Source organism: Gopherus flavomarginatus, chromosome 3 (assembly GCF_025201925.1).
Source record: "Gopherus flavomarginatus isolate rGopFla2 chromosome 3, rGopFla2.mat.asm, whole genome shotgun sequence".
Classification (NCBI taxonomy): Eukaryota; Metazoa; Chordata; order Testudines; family Testudinidae; genus Gopherus; species Gopherus flavomarginatus.
This window is the reverse complement of record NC_066619.1, coordinates 179,099,040-179,117,221: the sequence shown is the minus strand read 5'-3', so window position 1 is coordinate 179,117,221 and position 18,182 is coordinate 179,099,040. Positions and strand designations below refer to the sequence as shown.

Below are 18,182 nucleotides of genomic sequence, written 5' to 3'. Positions count from 1 at the left end.
TAGTGCATCATTTAACAGCCTTAATCATGAGAGTTTCCCTTCAACTGTAAGAGTTGTGGTTTTTTAACATGGGTGAAGTAATGTATTTTTCCCTAATCTTGTTCTCAGAAACAGCTTTGTTGAAACTTCCCAAAAAATTCAGCCTGAGGAAAACACCCAACAGGGAAAATTTCAGCTTTAAAGTTTGGCGACGTTATAAGCAACTGAAAAGAGGATCTTATAATGGGAAGTGTCAGGCAGCCTATAATATTTAGTTTAAGCTCATCCCCCAGTGTGAGGCCCAAAAGCAATCAGAGGAATATCCTCCCTGTCTAGTGTGCCTTTGATACACTTTCCATTGATTTCAATGGCCACGGATCAATGAAATTCTTACCAAAGTGCCTGTTATGAGTTCAGTTCAGGTCTGAGATCTACACATGTAGGAGACCCGAAGGGTATAGATTTCCTCTGGATCACATGAAAGGATGGTTAACTATCTCCCTGTCCTTTTCCAGTCTCTGCAGAGAGATCTCCATCAGCTCTGGGATCTCTGCAGGAATTTGGATTGGGTGGATATTAACCCTCCCAGACCAGTAGTAAATAAGGAAAGAAGCTTTTACACTGGGTTTTTCCACATTGGGGAACCTCACTTATAGTTGAATCCCAGGGGCAAGTACTGTATTGGAGCCAAGAAACCAATAGCCTCTTAGGAAGGTGAAGGGCTACAGGGGGTCACCAAAGCCAATGTGCAAACATTCAGCATCTGCTTGGGTGGTCATTGCCTCCTACAGATTCCTATGTCTACAGGGCTTGGGGCAGTAATCCGTATCCAGTCCATAGTTAGGGAGGAGAAGCAAGTCCTACACACTTCCACCTCCATAGGAATGATACAGGGAGGAATGATACATAAGAATGATACAACCATAGGAATGACATAACTCTGGCAGGGAGTTTTCATCTCCCACACATTGCCTCAACTTTAAAGTGAGGGTAAGTCTACAATGGTTCCTCTTCAATCTTTTTCAGAACAAACAACACTTTGTGGGTTATACTAAACATTATACTAAATATAAGCCCAGAATTGTGCAAGCTTCTTCTTTAAAAAAAAAAGTCTCTTAAAAACATTGCTTTTCAAAATAGCTTTTCCTTGGTAAACAGTTTCATTTTCTGGAATGTAATTTTGTAAGTCCTTGGTTCATAATGTGTACAAAGCGCTGGCAGGAGTTTTGAATACACAGCTAAGCTCCTGATATTTGCACACCTGCCACACTGCTCATCTTGCGTGCCTTTTGTTGTGTTTTCAATACATTTGGGGACAAAATTTTCCCTTCGGTAACTAAACTGAAGTCAGAGGAGTCACACACCAAGTATAAAGTTGGTCCTTTGCCTTTATTTAAACAGGAAAATGAGTTGTAAACAGTTCTATAAAATTATACAATCACAATTCAGAACACTGAGAAGGCAAGTGTGTGGAGGAAACACATAGGTTGCATGGAAGAGGAAACAACATTAAACAATGTGGTAGCTTCACATTAAGAATGTCAATATAAAATCGATTGGATAGGCTTCTTCAAAGTCATTGCTGTTTATTAAGCATACAACATGCATTTTTAAAATTGTCAGAATGCAATTCAAGGACCCAATTGTGCAAACAGTACTGGGCAACAAGGTTATTGCCATGAGTAATCTATAAAAATAAATATGGCTTCTCACAGGAGCGTAAAATTCACCCTGGTGCAAAGAATAAGGGCTGTGCAATGCTTAAATGCTACTGAAGCTCTCAAAATAGGATGCAAGTGAGACATAAGTGCTGCTTATGGCCCTGCACAGAAGTAAATATTCAATAGTTAGTAAGCACTCCATCTAGCACTGAGTGCAGAATTAAATTCTAACCTTCACGTACACTACTAAACCAGACTTGGATTTTCCTTTTATTATTCTGATGCATTTGTAAAAACTGAAATTAAACTAATGCTGTAAGAATTAATCCCTATCTGTAAATATGCTCTGTGATCCTCAAGTAAAAAAATGCTAAAGAAAGATGTCACAATCCACAGGATTGGTGCTACATTTCCAGCTTTGAAACAGTTTCTAGGAGGAACTTCTTCAGTGTGCCATACCCCCAAGGGGTCTGTCTCTCCTTGCACAGGTTAGGCCTCACCACCTCCTTAGACTGAACCTCTGGGCCTTCAGCACTGCTTCTTCACACCATGAGCTCTGATCAGCAAGTCCAACTGAGATAGGCTCATGGTAGAGATTTGTACAATCTTTGGGGATTAATGCACCTCACCAAGTATTTGTAGTGATACTCAAACAGCTTTGTCAAAACAGTAGGGTTTGTTAGCCAACTGGAACACAGCATAGGAAGACCTTAAGTTAGCACAGAGAAAGAGAGGTTAAAGCACAGAGCAAGTCCATTTTGGTTGGCCCAGAGCCCAGCCAAACTGTAATGAACCTCATTGTTCAAGCTCTCTTGGTCAGCCCCAGCAGCCAGCTCTTATCCTCCCACTTCACACCTTCTCGGTCCTTTGTTCTCAAGCTGGGGTCTTTTCTCAGCTTCCCTGCTGAGAGCTGGGAAAATCCATACCCTCTTGGTCATTGGTTGCTAGGTGGCAATGTCCTAGTGATTGGGTTTTCCATAGTCTTACTAGCATTCCATTGATTTGGAGTCAGCCTCCACCAGTTCTTTTTTAAATGACCCATTCAGGTTCAGACAGCTAGACGACATTCATACGTATGTCTCCCAGCCTCCCTTTCCCCCTACCACAGCTAGCCATACAAAATGCAGAGGAAACTGAGGCACACTTAGGCATCGTAAAAATACTACAGAAAATTTCCACTTCATCATAAAAGGTAAGCTAAGTGTTTGTGGGAGCAAGGAGGAATCTGCCATGTAAATCAGGTAAATTAGACATTCAGATACCTGTCTGAATGCAGTTACCAGATTTGCTGGCAAATACTACGTTAGGTGTGTGGTTATCTAATTTTGCCTCGGAAAATATCTATTTGCATGTGCAAGTACCCCTCAGAGGTTCAAAAATTAATACAGCCTCACTCACCAAGTCCCCGCCCCCTTTTTTTTAAGATCCATCGCTATCCAGTTTCCTAGTTGCATCCTCTTGACCACAGGATGTCACTGCCTTGCCCTAACTGACTAGTTAGAGAGGGCATTAAACACATAGTTTCCACAAACACGTGCTCTGCAGCAGTTTGAGTTGGTAGTTCCTTTGTGGCTTTTTCTTCACTCTCCTCATCGTTGAGGCAGAGAGAAGTGGGCATTGCATGTTCACATGGTTAACAGAGAGGCTCGGTAGTTGTGTTCCCCACTCAGAGAACAAAGGGGCTAGAGAGGTTGTGGAGAAAGATGGCCAGGCAGCACTAAGCTGCTGCTTTTCACAGCAGGGAAAGCCAGGCACAGAGCTAATACAGATCTAATCTGATCTGTCTAGATCGGGGTGGGCAAAGTTTTTGGCCTGAGGGCCACATTGGGTTTCGTAAATTGTATGGAGGGCCAGTTAGGGGAGGGGGTTGTGGCCTTGCCCCCACCTCTTATCTGCCCCCCCCCGGACTCCTGCCCCATCCAACCCCTCTGTTCCCTGATGGCTCCTCTGGGACCCCTGCCCCATCCACACACCTCTGCTCCCTGACAGACCCCGGCCCACGCTGCCCCATCCAACCCCACCTCTCATTCCTGATGGCTTCCCCAAGACCCCTGCCCCATCCAACCACCCCTTCTCCCTGTTCCCAACTGCCTCCTGCCACTCCATCCAAACCCCCTCCTTCCTGACTGCCCCTTAAGACCCCTGCCCACATTCAATCCCCTGTTTCCCCCCAACCACCATTCACACTCTCTCCCCCGGCCACCACCCCAGACTTCTCTGCCCTCTATCCACCACCCTTCCTCTCCCTGCCCCCTTACTGCGCTACAGCCGCACCATCCAGCTGGAGCCAGGCCACGCTGCCACCACCACCACCACCACACAGAACAGAGACTGGGTCAGGCCAGCTCTGCAGTTGTGCTGCTCCAGGAGCTCACAGCCCCACCACCCAGACTAGCATTATGCTGGCAGCAGAGTGGGTGAGCTGAGGCTGTGGGGGCAGGAGGACAGCAGGGGAGGGGCCGGGGGCGAGCCTCCCAGGCCAGGAACTCGAGGGCCGGGCTGGATGGTCCCGCAGGCCGGATGTGGCCCGTGGGCTATAGTTTGCCCATCCTTGGTCTAGATTCTTATACAGCACTCTCCTGACTGGAGCAGATATGATTCAAGGACTGTTGCTTCCAAGTCTCCTGTCAGATAGTGAGACTATTTTGGAGACTGGAGGAATGGGCTATTAAGCTAAAGTGTGAGTCCTCTGTTACAATTAGCTCTGGAGATTCCACCACCTCCCTAGGTAACCCATTCTAGTTCTTCACCACCCTCCTAGTGAAATACTGTTTCCTAATATCCAACTAGACTTCCCCCACTGCAACTTGAGACCCTTGCTCCTTGTTCTGTCATCTGCCACCACTGACATCAGCCGAGCTCCATCCTCTTTGGAACTCCCCTTCAGGTAGTTGAAGGCTGCTATCAAATCCCCCCTCATTCTTCTCTTCTGCAGACTAAACAAGCCCAGTTTCCTCAGCCTCTCCATATAAGTCATGTGTCCCAGGCCCCTGATCATTTTCATTGCCCTCCGCTGGACTCTCTCCAATTTGTCGACATCCTTTCTGCGGTGGGGGGCTCAAAACTGGATGCAGTACTCCAGATGTGGCCTCACCAGTCCCAAATAGAGGGGAATAATCAGTTCCCTCGATCTACTGGCAATGCTCCTACTAATGCAGCCCAGTATCTCATTAGCTTCTTGGCAACAAGGGCACACTGCTGACTCATATCCAGCTTTTCATCCAAAGTAATCTCCAAGTCCTTTTCTTCAGAGCTGTGGCTTAGCCAGTCAGTCCCCAGCCTGTAGTGATGCATGGGATTCTTCCATCCTAAGTGCAAGACTCTGCACTTGTCCTTGTTGAACCTGAACAGATTTCTTTTGGCCCATTCCTCCAATTTGTCTAAGTCACTTTGGACCCAATCCCTACCCCCCAGTCAGGGCCGGCTCCAGGTTTTCTGCCGCCCTAAGCGGTGGAGGGGGTGCGATCGATGGCACTTCGGCAGCAGCTTAATTGCACCACTCCATTCTTCAGCAGCAGTTCAGTGACGGGTCCTTCACTCCCTCTCTTCCTCTTCAGTGGCAGTTCAAAGAGGAAGAGAGGGATCTGCCGCTGAATTCCCGCCGAAGGCTCAAATGTGCTGCCCCAATAATGGATGGAGTGCACCCCTTTATATTGGCCACCTCAAGCACCTGCTTCCTTCGCTAGTGCCTGAAGCCGGCCCTGCCCCCAGCATATCTACCTCTCCCCCCAATCTTAATGTCATCTGCAAACTCACTGAGAGTGTAATCTATCCCATTATCCAGATCATTAATAATGATGTTGAACAAAACTGGCCCCAGGACCGACCCCTGGAGTACTCCGCTTGATACTGGCTGTCAACTAGACATCGAGCCGTTGATCACTACCCATTGAGCCCAACAATCTAGCCAGCTTTCCATCCACCTTATAGTCCATTCGTCCAATCCATACTTTAACTTGCAAGCAAGAACACTGTGGGAGACCGTATCAAAATCTTTGCTAAAGTCAAGATATATCATGTCCACTGCTTTCCTCATATCCACAGAGCTGGTGATCTCATCATAGCAGGCAATCAGGTTGGTCAGGCATGACTTGCCCTTGGTGAATCCAGGTTGACTGTTCCTGATCACCTTCCTCTCCTCCAAGTGCTTCAAAGACACATGCTACCTCTGCTCAATCTAGCATGCTATCTACCCAAGTCCAGTCTGACCAACCCCTGGATATGTATTCAGGTGGTCATCTTGAGCTGCCATCCCTGTTCCTGTGGCAAGATTACCAACCCACGGGGTTGGGTGGGATTATACTCAGGTAACTAGCCCACACTGCTGCAGTCACAGTATTTTTAGTGTGCTGGCTTGTCCAGAGCTAGCACATCTGTCTACTTGCACTGTGAAGCTGGCCCCCAGCTGTTGTGTAAACATACCCTAAGCTGCCATGGAGCTGGGAGGCACATGAACACCAGAGCCAGGGCAGCAGCAAAGATGCTCTAACCTCTTCTGAATCCCTGGGGGTTGCTAAGGGCAGGGGAAATTACAAAATATGAGGTCTTGTTTGGCTCTCCTTTGAAAATTTGAGTTATAGCTAAAGCTAACACTGTATCCTTAAGTATTTCCATTGTGCCCAGATACAGTATCACATAATATACTGTACACACAATGTATAACTTTGTACAGTCCCAAGAACTTGAACACAATGGGGTTGGTCCAGCTTAACTGAATTGCCTGGCTTTTTCATTCTATAATTTTGGACTTTCCCATAATGTTGAATATACTCATACCGAGACAGAAATGTTTAGGGCATAGTTCTACAGTTTTTCTTTAGCACAGCACAATATATTACTTCTTCTCTTGGGAAACTAGTGCAAGCCAGCCAAAGTACTTCATAATGCAATGAGCAGATTGAAAAGTCCAAAATAGAAATGAAGCTACCATCAATATATCCATTTAATCAATGACTTGTTTAATTTTAATTGATACAATTACTGTGACAATTTAGGCTAGAAGGATTAGTCCTGGGATAATAGGCTGGGCAGGGGGAAAAAAGCCCTCCTCCCTCCCTTCTCTTCTCCTGAAATGAGCTCACATATGTGCAGTAGCAAATTGCAGGTGCACTGGTGTTTAAGGAATAGGCCCAGGGCAACAAAATATTCTGAAACTAATTAATTTTACATTTCAGCCAATTATACTTCATCCTTCTCAAACAGCTGCTGAACAGCAAAAATGCAAACCTTTTCAATGTTTTATGCATGCTGCCAAGTCCCATAGCAATAAATTCAATACTTAACACTATACTTTGCTTGTTTCCTTAGTGTGTTATGCCGTGATCTAACATTCCTACTGTCATAGTATAATTCCCAGTTCTGAACCTTAGCATCCAAAATATGGGTACTAGCATTAATTTCCCTAAGCTTAATTACAAAATTGGAATAGAAGATTAGAGAGCCTGTACGTACGTGTGGTCACTCTCAGAGCCCAGAGAGAACAAAGCAAAATCCAAAAAACACAAACAAAGGCTTCCCTCCACCGAGATTTGAAAGTATCTTGTCTCCTGATTGGTCCTCTGGTCAGGTGTTTGGTTCCCTGTTTGTTAACCCTTTACAGGTAAAAGAGACATTAACCCTTAACTATCTGTTTATGACACCTACATCTTTGATTTTAAGACATGATGATCAGACTTCACATTTCTGCAAAGATTGTTTAGAGACAGTGTTAATGCTGATGCCTGTCTTGGAATGAAAGTGACATCTAGAACTAATGATATGGGGCAACCAGCCCTCCAGGTGTAGTGATACATTAATGGCAAAACAACCACTTCTTCCAAAGGATCTAAACACTGCTTTAGTTGCCTCAAAAATACACACGCAACTAAGAAATATGTTGTTAAAAAAGTACTACTGGCAGATGTGTGCGTGTACACAGAGGAGATCTGATCTGACTTCCACTGAAGTCAACATGGTCTATAGGTCTTTTTTCAAATCTCTGGCACTTCCAGTGGACCAAGTTCTGACCTGGATAAGTGCCTGGTGTCACAAGTCCAGTCAAATGCCCCCTCTTGACCATTCACAAGACTGCTGTGAAGGGAATCAATTCTGGATCCAATGTATTTTAAGTTTCCTGAGTCTTACAGTCCAGTCAGTCACTGTCATTGGCTTGAGATCCCTAGCACACTCTCAGGGTGCAGATTCCATGTCTAACACACCTTCCTGAGAGTTTAGACGATGTAACTCACTTCCCAGCACTGTGGCACTCTGGCACTGGACTCTTCCAGCTCCTCTGTCACTTAACCATGCCTTATCTCAGAACCTCCTGAAGGTGTGAGGTGCTGGGTTACAATTTAACTCTTAGCACACATATGATAAAGTATAGTGCATAACACACAGTCTTTCCACAGGATTCAAACACAGCATTGGTCTTTCTTTAATAAGACAAGAAATACAAAAATCATAAATCCTACATGCATTTCTGTGGTTCCATTTCCTCAATATTCCAGCACATTCTTTGGGCTGGGATCAAGGTTACTGGACTATCCAGCAACCTCGTTGTGGTACATAGCTTGCTTTTTTAAAAAACATGGAGCTTTTTCTCCCTGTGTACCTACTGACTCTGGCCAGTTCATCTCCTTACTCTCTCCTGCCCAAACTTCTTGTGTATCCATCAGTCTTTCCCTCTGAATTCACTTTAAATGCCTTTTTTGTCACCTCTGTCTTTGTCCTACTTAGAGAATTGCCACTCTCTGTATTTCCTATCCTGACCCCTTCAGATAAGAGAAGGAAGTGTCCTTCAAACAGCTCATGGAAACGCACTTAGCATATCTATTGTCCAGTCAAAGCACAGTAGTTGAAGTTAAGTACTCCCTGTTGTCCTTAGTCTGGTGTATATTTGCTGTAGGTTCTGTCTGCAATGGTGGATATGCTTTGAGACAGGGGCTATCCGAGACTATCTAGTAAGTAGAATACCCCAAAAAGGAAGACTCCTGGTGACTGTTTGGAGACATGGATATCTTCAAGCAATTCATAATGTTCTCAAATGTATTGCATTGCATAAATTGTTCTTGAGCATACAGTGGCCATCTAAGACACTGTAATACCAGTATCTTTTCCTACTTGGAAGAAGTAAAATATCTCAGATATCACATAGTGGCAGTTGCTGGCTAACTGACTATCTAATGGTTGAAGGTTCTTCCATAATTAGACCTTTCTTAAGATATTATCCTTTTTAGGTTTGACCCTCACAAAGGCTTTTGGTGTCAGCTGGTGGAAGAAGGAAAGACAAAATGCCTGGGAAAAAGCAAAGGCCGAAAATACCCACCAATGGATCAGGAGGTACCACTTTTCTAGAGATCTGAGTTACAGTTTGTAAAAAAACTCATGCAGCATCATGCTTGGGGCTCAGGAATAAAGGATGGTTCATTTTTTAAGATTTTTTTTTAAACCTACAGTTTAGGATAACCACACCTGTATTTGTCCAGAAAATGCATTCATACTCAAGCTTTTAGCTCCTAGTCATTGCCTCGTTTGTGTGGTGATGCATGTCCCTGCTAACTGGGACATTTCCAGGCTGCACAGCTGTGAATTCTCCCAGCAAACTCAGACAGTGGACACCGAGCTGCTTGCTTTCTCTTCAGACACTAACAGTGTAACTTAGGGTGATCAGATGTCCCAATTTTATAGGGACAGTCTCAATTTTAGGGTCTTTTTCTTATATAGGCTCCTCTTACCCCCCACCCGCTGTCCCGATTTTTAACACTTGCTGTCTGGTCACCCTAGGTCTCCCTAGTGTAACTGCTCACAGTAAAGCTACCACACAGCTCTTCCTGTGCAAGTTTATTTATTGTAAAGTGAAAACATATGTAAATACGATTTAAAAAACCTACACTCATGCTAATAAACTTACTGGTGATCATCCCAACTCCAGCACTGGCTGTGGCAGGTGATTAGTCCTTCAAACCGCACAGAGGAGCCTCTTCTATGGTCTCATAACAGCCTCAGCTCAGAACTAACACATTCGTGAAGAGTTTGGTCCATCTTTTATACAATTCAGGGGTCTTTCATTCGGAGTTTCAAGGAGCAACCAATAAACAGAGTTTTTCTCCATAGGGCATAGTTTCAGGAGGCCTCCCAAGTACCTCCTAGGAAATCCATTTCATACATATTGTCCCAAACAGTTTTTTGGCATTCCTAACTTTCCACAAGGTTTACATTACTCAGTCTCCTAGAAAAGTTGCATACAATCCTACAGTAACCTAAACAAATGCATTTTAATACAATGGATCCAAAAGGTATTGAATTCAGTTTAATAAGGTTTAACTTAATATGGTTAATAAGGTTTGTCCAGGAAATTTTCCTGTCACAATGATACTAAGAGAACTGAAATTGTGGGTCATAAAAATGTGGACACTGTCCCTTTAAGAATTGTACCTGGTTTGTTTGGGGTTTTTAACAAGATTGTTCCCCACAAGGGTGCCAATTTTTAATGTAAATTGTCTTTGTTCCTTTTTCCCCTTTTCCCTCAGTCTAGAGCTTTTCTTTCAAGCTACTACAGAGATCACAATGTGGAACTGTCCAAACTACTGCACAGATTGGGACAGCCCCTGCCATACTGGCTGAGACAGGAGCTTCAGAAAGTGAGATAGCACTGATGTTCAGAGGACCAAAGTCTAATGACAGTTACCGGCACCATAAAACCCCTCACTTCCCCAACTCACTTGTGATTGTCAGTAGAGGACCTCATGAATAACTGTCTCAAAATTAAATACAAATATAAAACTGTTTATATATGCACGCGCTGACAGCTATTAGCATCAACTCCTTTGTCAGCTTCTGGGACACAATATGGAGCTATGTGGCATTATTCTTTATCCAGCCTGGGACTCATGCATAGTCTAGTCCCTCTGTTTACCAGAAAGTTCCAGAAACTGTATGTATGATTGATAGTCTTCATCATATATGACAAATTACAGCCTGTCAGGACACAAGCAAAGGACAGAAACATCTCTCGATGGATTATGAGGTTGGTTGAACTTAATAGTTTTCTATATTTTTTCTTTTGGTCTGAAGCTTCAAGGTGAAAAATGAGGGGGGCATTCAGAACCTTGCAAAACAGGGCCCTTAGTTATTAGGGTTAATTTAGTTATAATTAACAATGCTGCCCTGTTGCTTTCCTCATAAAAAGTAGCTTGTTCTGTTCACAGAGGGCTAAATTCCTTTATGGCATAACTCCATGGACTATTTGGCCAATGGTCTGTGGGATTTCTTTTCTTATATCTTTCTCCCAAACAAGATGTACCCTGGTCTACGGAAGCTGTGTGTGAACTGCAGAAGTGCAGCTCTCCTGTTAGCCCCTCAAGCAGTGAACCAGTCAAAGAATGCAGCCAATTGAAAACTGTGCCTTTCAGTGAACTGACATTCTTCCCTTGTTTTGCCCCCCTTTATAAGGTTTTCATCATGCTTATCTAGTTCCTGTGGTGCTTGTGTTTGGGATGTGAAATCTGATTTGTTTGCCACAGTGTCATTGAAACTCATAAAACAATCATCGGAAAGGTCAAAATCTAAGCAGAACATTAGCTCAGTGATCTTCACACTGACAATGGCTTAATTCTGACAATTTCATGGTCAGGCTTGGAAGCAAATAGTTTTTACTCTGAAGCCTTTAAAATACAGAGAGACTGGGTTTCTACCGTTCTAGTATCATACCCTTAAACCCTTGTCAAAAAGTCCTTAGAACTTAGTAGTAATGAAACAATAAATTAATCTGGGTTCTATAAAAATTACTTTACAAACCTATAGGCTTTCACAAATAATTATCTCCATTCTGTAGATTTTTTTAAACCAGCCAATAGAACTTATATCCACAGTATCACATACATGTGGTGATGTATTCTTATTTCTGCCCATCCATATACACTCCCTCTCTCTTCTTTTTATATATATATGGATAGATAGATATAGATCAGTATAAATAGGTATACACACACACACACAGAGTCAGACACATTGTTTTTTATGGTTACTTTAATGTACATGCCTTTTGGTATATGAAAACAGATTATTGCGGGTACAATTTGAATTCTGGTTTACTCCTTTATTCGGTAATGTCAGGGTCTGCAAGGTGAGGTGGAAATATAAACTAGGCAAAGGAATCCCACTTACAAGTTTGTGGTTTTATAAACAAGTGGGGTTTTCTGGAGCAAACAAAAGTATACAAAGTTGTCAGTCAAAGCATGTGATAACCATGAACCAGTTGGGTCTACAACAGTCTGGATAGCCCAAACAATTGATATGTTTCAGTGGGCTTTGTCATAACTATAAAGGGAAGGGTAACAGCCCTCCTGTATATAATGCTATAAAATCCCACCTGGCCAGAGGCATCAAAATCCTTTTACCTGTAAAGAGTTAAGAAGCTCAAGTAACGTGGATGACACCTGACCCAAAGGACCAATAAGGGGACAAGATACTTTCAAACTTGGGGGGCGGGGGAGGTTTTTGTTTGTGCTCTTTGTTTTTGATGATGTTCGCTCTTGGGACTAAGAGGGACCAGACATCAATCCATGTTCTCCAAATCTTTCTGAACAAGTCTCTCATATTTGGAACTTGTAAGTAACAGCCAGGCAAGGTGTATTAGTTTATTTTTGTTTTCTCTACTTGTGAATGTTCCCTTTGCTAGAGGGAGGTTTATCCCTGTTTTGTTGTAACCTTGAAACTAAGACTAGAGGGGGTTCCTCTGGGCTCTTTGAATCTGATTACCCTGTAAAGTTATTTTCCATCCTGATTTTACAGAGATGATTTTTACCTTTTCCTTTTAATAAAATCCTTCTTTTAAGAACCTGACTGATCTTCCATTGTCCACAGACCCAGGGGTTTGGGTCTTTGGTCACTTTGTAACCAATTGGTTAGGATAGTATTCTCAAGCCTCCCCAGGAAAGGGAGTATAAGGGCCTGGGGGGATATTTTGGGGGAGGAGGAACTCCAAGTGGTCCTTTCCTTGTTTCTTGTTAAATCACTTCATGGTGGCAGTGTACCAGGTGCTAACCTAAGCTGATAGAAATAAGCTTGGGGGCATTCAAGTGGGTCCCCACATCTGTACCTAGAGTTCAGAGTGGGGAAGGAACCCTGACAGGCTCTGAGTAGCCACACTATCCCTATCCAGTTTTTCTTCCCTCCTTCTTGGATACAGTCCACGTCTACTTAGGACACTGGATGTGCCTCGTATTCCTGCCCATTGCCTATCTCCCTCTTCTTTCTCCCCCCTTACTTCCCTCCCCTGCACTATCCCTGCCTCCCGCTTCCATAGGAGGAGCCCAGAAGCAGAAGATGTGTGTATGAGATAGAGGAGATAGTGAAGTCAGGCTGGAGTGAGAGTTGTAGGGGGAACAACCATGCTTTTAGAGTAATAGAGTTTAAGGCCAGAAGGGACCACCATCTAGTCTGACCTCCTGTGTAGCATAGGCCACCAACACCAGGCAGCACCCACACACTAATCCCGGTCACTGAAATTAGACCAAAGTATTACACCCCACAGGAGACAAGCCTGTTATTTGCCACAGACAGACACTAGAAGGGACCAAGGTGCAATGGTAGTTGGGGCCCCTGCAACGGCAAGGAAATAATTAAGATATACCCATGTAAACCTGGCAAGTGACCCACACCCACATGCTGCAGAGGAAGGTGAAAACACCCAGGGTTACTTCCAATCTGATTTGGGGAAAATTCCTTCCAGATGCCACAGATGGCAGTCAGTTAGATTCCGAGCATGTAAGCAAAAACCAGAGAGAGAAAAATGCTCAGTGCCACCTCAGAGCCCTGGCCTTCCCTGTCCAATGGCCCATCTTCAGCCATGGCCAGCCCTGATGCTCCAGAGGACGGAGACAAAAAACCTCTCAGAATACACTGGGGGAGGGAGAAATCCCTGCCTGACCCCTGCAGGTGGCCAGCAAGAAGCCTGAAGCATGAGCTTTTAGGAACAAAAAATATAAACTGGAAGTGACACTCATAGAAGATTAGGGTCAGAAGAAACCTTAGGTGGTCATCTAGTCCAATCCCCTACTCAAACCACGACCAACTCCAATTAAATCATCCAGCCAGGGCTTTGTCAAGCCAGGACTCAGGCTTCTTGAGCCCTGCCCCCTACCACCACAAGCAACTCAATCATATATTTGTACTCATTAATTTGTCCAGGTCTTTCTCAAAGCTAAGTCAGTTGTTTGCCCCTACAATTCCTATTGGGAAGCTTTTCCAGAACCTCATCCCTCTGATAGTTAAAAATCTTCTTTTAATTTCCAGCTAGAATTTGTTCTTGAGCTAACATTGTCCTGTAGCTTAAATAGCTCTTCACCCTCCCTGGTATTTACCCTCCTAATCTCAGAGCTATAACTGGACATTTTAGTGCCTGGGATGAGCAAGTATATTTGTACCCCATATTTGTTGTTGTTGTTTTTTTGGCATTTCTTCAGCCCATTTTTCTGCCCCTGCAGCTTTGCACCCTCAGCAGCAGCCTCGCTTGCCCTGACTTGGTTACAGCCCTGCCTAAACTATTTATAGAGGACAATCATGTCTGCTCTCAGCCTTCATTTTGCTAGACTAAACAAGCCAAGCTTTTTCTGTCTCCTTTCATAAGACAGGGCCTACATTCCCCTGATCATCCTAGTAGCTTTTCATTGCATCTGTTCTGGTTTAAATTTATCTTTCTTTAACATCAGTGACAGAACTGCACTCAGTATTCCAAATGAGATCTGACCAGTTCCTTGTACAATGGCATTAATACTTCTCTCTCTACTGGAATTGACTCATTTGATAAATCCTAGAAAGACATTTGCCTTTTTTCACAGCCACATCACATTGATGGCTCACAGCTGTCCTGTGATTGACCAAAACACCAAGGTCTTTCTCCTTCTTCTGCATCCAACTGATTAACCTCCAGCTTATAACAGAAATTCTTCTTATTATACCCTAAGTTCATGACTTTGCATTTTGTACTACAGATGACTCCCAGGTTACGCAAACCTGATTTATGCAAATCTGCATTTACAGAAAAAGTTCCATAAGCTAGAAATAGTTTGGGGTTTTTTGCATAATGGTCGGGTATACGTTTCTGACTTATGCAAAATTCAAGCTATGCAAGGCGTTCCAAAATGGAATGATTGCATAAGTCGGGGAGCATCCATATTGAATTTCATCCCATTTCTGTCACTCCAGCCTTCAAGGTCATCCAAATCTTCCTGTAGATTATTCCAGTCCTCCTTTGTATTGACAATGCTGCCCAACTTTGTATCTTCAGCAAATTTCATTAGAACACTTCTACTTTTTGTGCCAAGGTCACTAATAAAAATACTGAATACGATTGGTCCCAAGACCAATCCTGGAGGAACTCCCCTAGTAACCGCCTTTCTCTTCAATAATTCACCTTTCAACACAACCCATTGTCCATTTCTGGCAGCATTTGGAACTGGAGCCCAATGCCAACTACAGACTCACAGCAGTGGCTTTGAATGGCTGAAACCAGAAATGCAGTATCAGTTCTAGCTCAGCCAAAAATCATGCACTTCTGGTGGGGAAAGTCATAGGCGGTCCAGAATCATTGCAAGAGTTGGCAACACCATGTCCCTGTAACTGTGTGATGTTAATGGGACCTAAATCATGCCTAAATGATAAAACCACATTGGCCACATCAAAATTCTAAAGTTTCTTCCCCTCCCCACCCCCAAACAGGAAAATGGGAAGGAGAGAGAAAAAAACAGTGTTGCCAAATATTGTGCTATTATTGTGAATCTCGCAATACTTGGTGTTTTCCTTAAAGCCCCAGCTGCTGGCAATTAGAAATTGCATGAGAATTTCAGCTTTCATTTATTAACAAAGTAAGTTTCTAGCTTTTATGGTTCTAGGGAAAAAAATGACAATGTGACTCAAGTGCACCCTAATGCTCAAAAGCCAGAAAGTAAATAAAGAATCACAGGTTTATTATTCTGGAAAAAATACTTTTGAGCCAAACTCATGATTTTTGGAGGGTCCTGCCTCATGATTTTTGAATATTTAGGGATAACAATGTTGAAAAAAACTAGCTTGGTAAAACTTTTTTAGAAATACCGGTGAAAGGTTTTAGTGGGGAACGGGAGTAATTCCAAAGACTATCCAGCCAACCCATAATCTGATAAAACATATTTAAGTGCTAAATTGCATCTGCAGCAACTCATCAGTAATTAAAAGATAACTTTGTATTCTTTTGAAATGAAAAGCTCAGGAAACATCAAATGTTGTTTTGGGAGCTTTTAAAGGAATACAGCAGATGTCATAATCTGTTGCACTCCCTTTTGGGAGGGGTGGAAACCAGCTTTTCATGTAAGTACTAAAGTATCTTTTTAAATCTCCTTTTTCTGCCATCCTATTATGTCTTTAATATCCACTCCAGAGGAACGTTTCACATCACTTTTGTTTTTTGTACCTCCTTGTTACTTATGTTTGGATAAATGCCATACTACCAAGATATTCCACCTTCTCACTGATAAACTGAGACTTGATGTGGTTTTGTTAGTGTAGCATACAATTTGAATATAAAATAACAGCATGTTAGGGTCTAATTTCTTCTGCCTGTAACATGATCAATCAGCACAGCCTTTGTCCAGAACAACTTTATTGTAGAAGGGTCTTTGTACACTGGCTGTAAATAATCTTGACTTTTTTTCCCTTTTAGCAATCCATGAAATTATGCTTTTGACATCACTGACTATGTAACTGATGGGCATCTGAAAAACCAATTAAATAAATATAATAAGAATAAAGAGCAAGCCAAATATGTTGTTAATAACAAGGAAAGCTAGAGTTTTGGGGGATGAGGGAAATCGTGGACTGACTTTCTGTTTTATGAATTACATACCCTGCCAGGCTGGCTCCTGCATCTGTGCAGAGTCTCACTGAAGTCAATTGTACATGGAATTTGCCCAGGTAGAGCTTTCTGTAGTATTATACCTCCTCTACATCCTCCCCCTTTACTGCATCTGTATCCTTCCATGCCCGCTCTAGTATCTCTGCCTTTGAAAGGTAGAATCCAGCATGGTTCAACATATGTGCCAGAATCTATGCAAGCATATCAGATTACCAGAGCAGTGTCTCAGTGTTCATATACAAAAAAACAACAATTTATGTTATCATGGTTGTATTTTAGCTAGAGGAATTAGAATAGCAACTGTAAACTTTCAGATTAAGTATTGACCTCTCAAACTCTAAAATAAAATTTCCAGCTTAATGCTTTTAGCCCCCCGCCAACCCAATCAAACAAATTCCCTCCAAGCTATGGAATCAGTTTGCCAACTTCCCCCAGAACAAATTAAAATGTCTGAATTTCAAACTCTTGGAGGAAGGAAAAGTTTGTATAGTAAAAACAATGAGAGCACTGATTTTGTGATGTTATAAGGCAGTAGGGACGTAATTTAAAGACAGAAATAAAGAATGCTTCATAATATCAAATTATATCCCTGCATCCATTTTTTGTTCTTATTTGTACTCAATTTTGAGTGAATAATTCTTACGAAAAGTGCTGAAAAGCCCATTCAATTGAAGAGCCACAGAATTAGCACAGATAGATCAGTAAAGCTCCTCCACACCATTCTGCTAATATGAGTTAGCCCTTTTCTGGACGAACCCCTTCCAACACGAAGATGGTAGCATAGTCTCTTTGCAACCACTGCATACTCATCTTCGCTGAGGACTCCCCAGAGAGTTGAAATACCATACAACTTTCAGAATATGTCCATCCTCACAAGTATCGTAATAAAACCTACCTTTAAAATAAATATTGCTTATCACATGTATTGCAATATAAACCAAAGGCAAATAGGCCCTCCAAACTTATCTTAAAGACATACATTCTCAGAGGATGAATTTTCTCTGTAAATGAAACAATTCTTACCTTTTTTAATATTCTCTTTTCTTCCAGATTATCCTTTTAATGTGACTGCTAAGGTGTGGACCTATCTACAGATTGGATCCCCCATCACTACCATATCTGGAAAAGCTAGCAGAAAATAAGGATTTGAAAATAACAGAGATTCTTAAGTGTTCAGTGTTCCAGTGACTGGATACTTTTTATAAAACAGAATCAGCATCATTTGGAAATACTTTTTTTAAAAGTCCTAGTCAAAGATCTGAGACATGGGCAAAAAGCTAATGGCCTTGCCTACAGGGTTTTTTGTTGTTGTTGTTGTTTCTTTTTCTATCTGAAAACAGCACATCCAGTTTAACTCTGGTATATACTTGAGGTTTGGGAAAAAGCAAAATAAATTTTGATCACAAAGTATTTTTGTTTGCGGGAGGCAGGGAGAAAAATCTGTATTTGCTGAAATTGTTTCAAGTAATTGTGTATACACCTTCTTAGTTCTTCTCACTTCTGCAAAATAAACACCTCTGCTGGTATGTTAGACATGAGCACTTCTTCTTTCCTTATACCCTCTACAGTTGTCATAGATAAACCAAAATACTGCTATTTGTTTGACCTCTGCCTTATATTTCAAGTTATGGCTCAGCTACTCTTTCCTTCTGCATCCATACTGTGCCTCC

At 42.5% G+C, this 18,182-nt stretch overlaps 1 protein-coding gene across 12 annotated transcripts in view; it reads left to right on the top strand.

Moving 5' to 3' along the window:
• Positions 1-18,182, top strand: part of LOC127046837 (bifunctional heparan sulfate N-deacetylase/N-sulfotransferase 4) — a 256,826-nt gene extending 238,644 nt beyond the window's left edge. For 11 of the 12 annotated variants that reach the window (XM_050944412.1, XM_050944409.1, XM_050944411.1 and 8 more), the window contains 3 exons: positions 8,858-8,960; positions 10,151-10,647; positions 17,563-18,182. In XM_050944412.1, coding sequence (XP_050800369.1) covers positions 8,858-8,960; positions 10,151-10,270 — 223 coding nt within the window. In that variant the 3' untranslated portion in view covers positions 10,271-10,647; positions 17,563-18,182. The remainder of the gene's footprint in view (positions 1-8,857; positions 8,961-10,150; positions 10,648-17,562) is intronic. The other variant, XM_050944418.1, reaches the window with a different exon arrangement.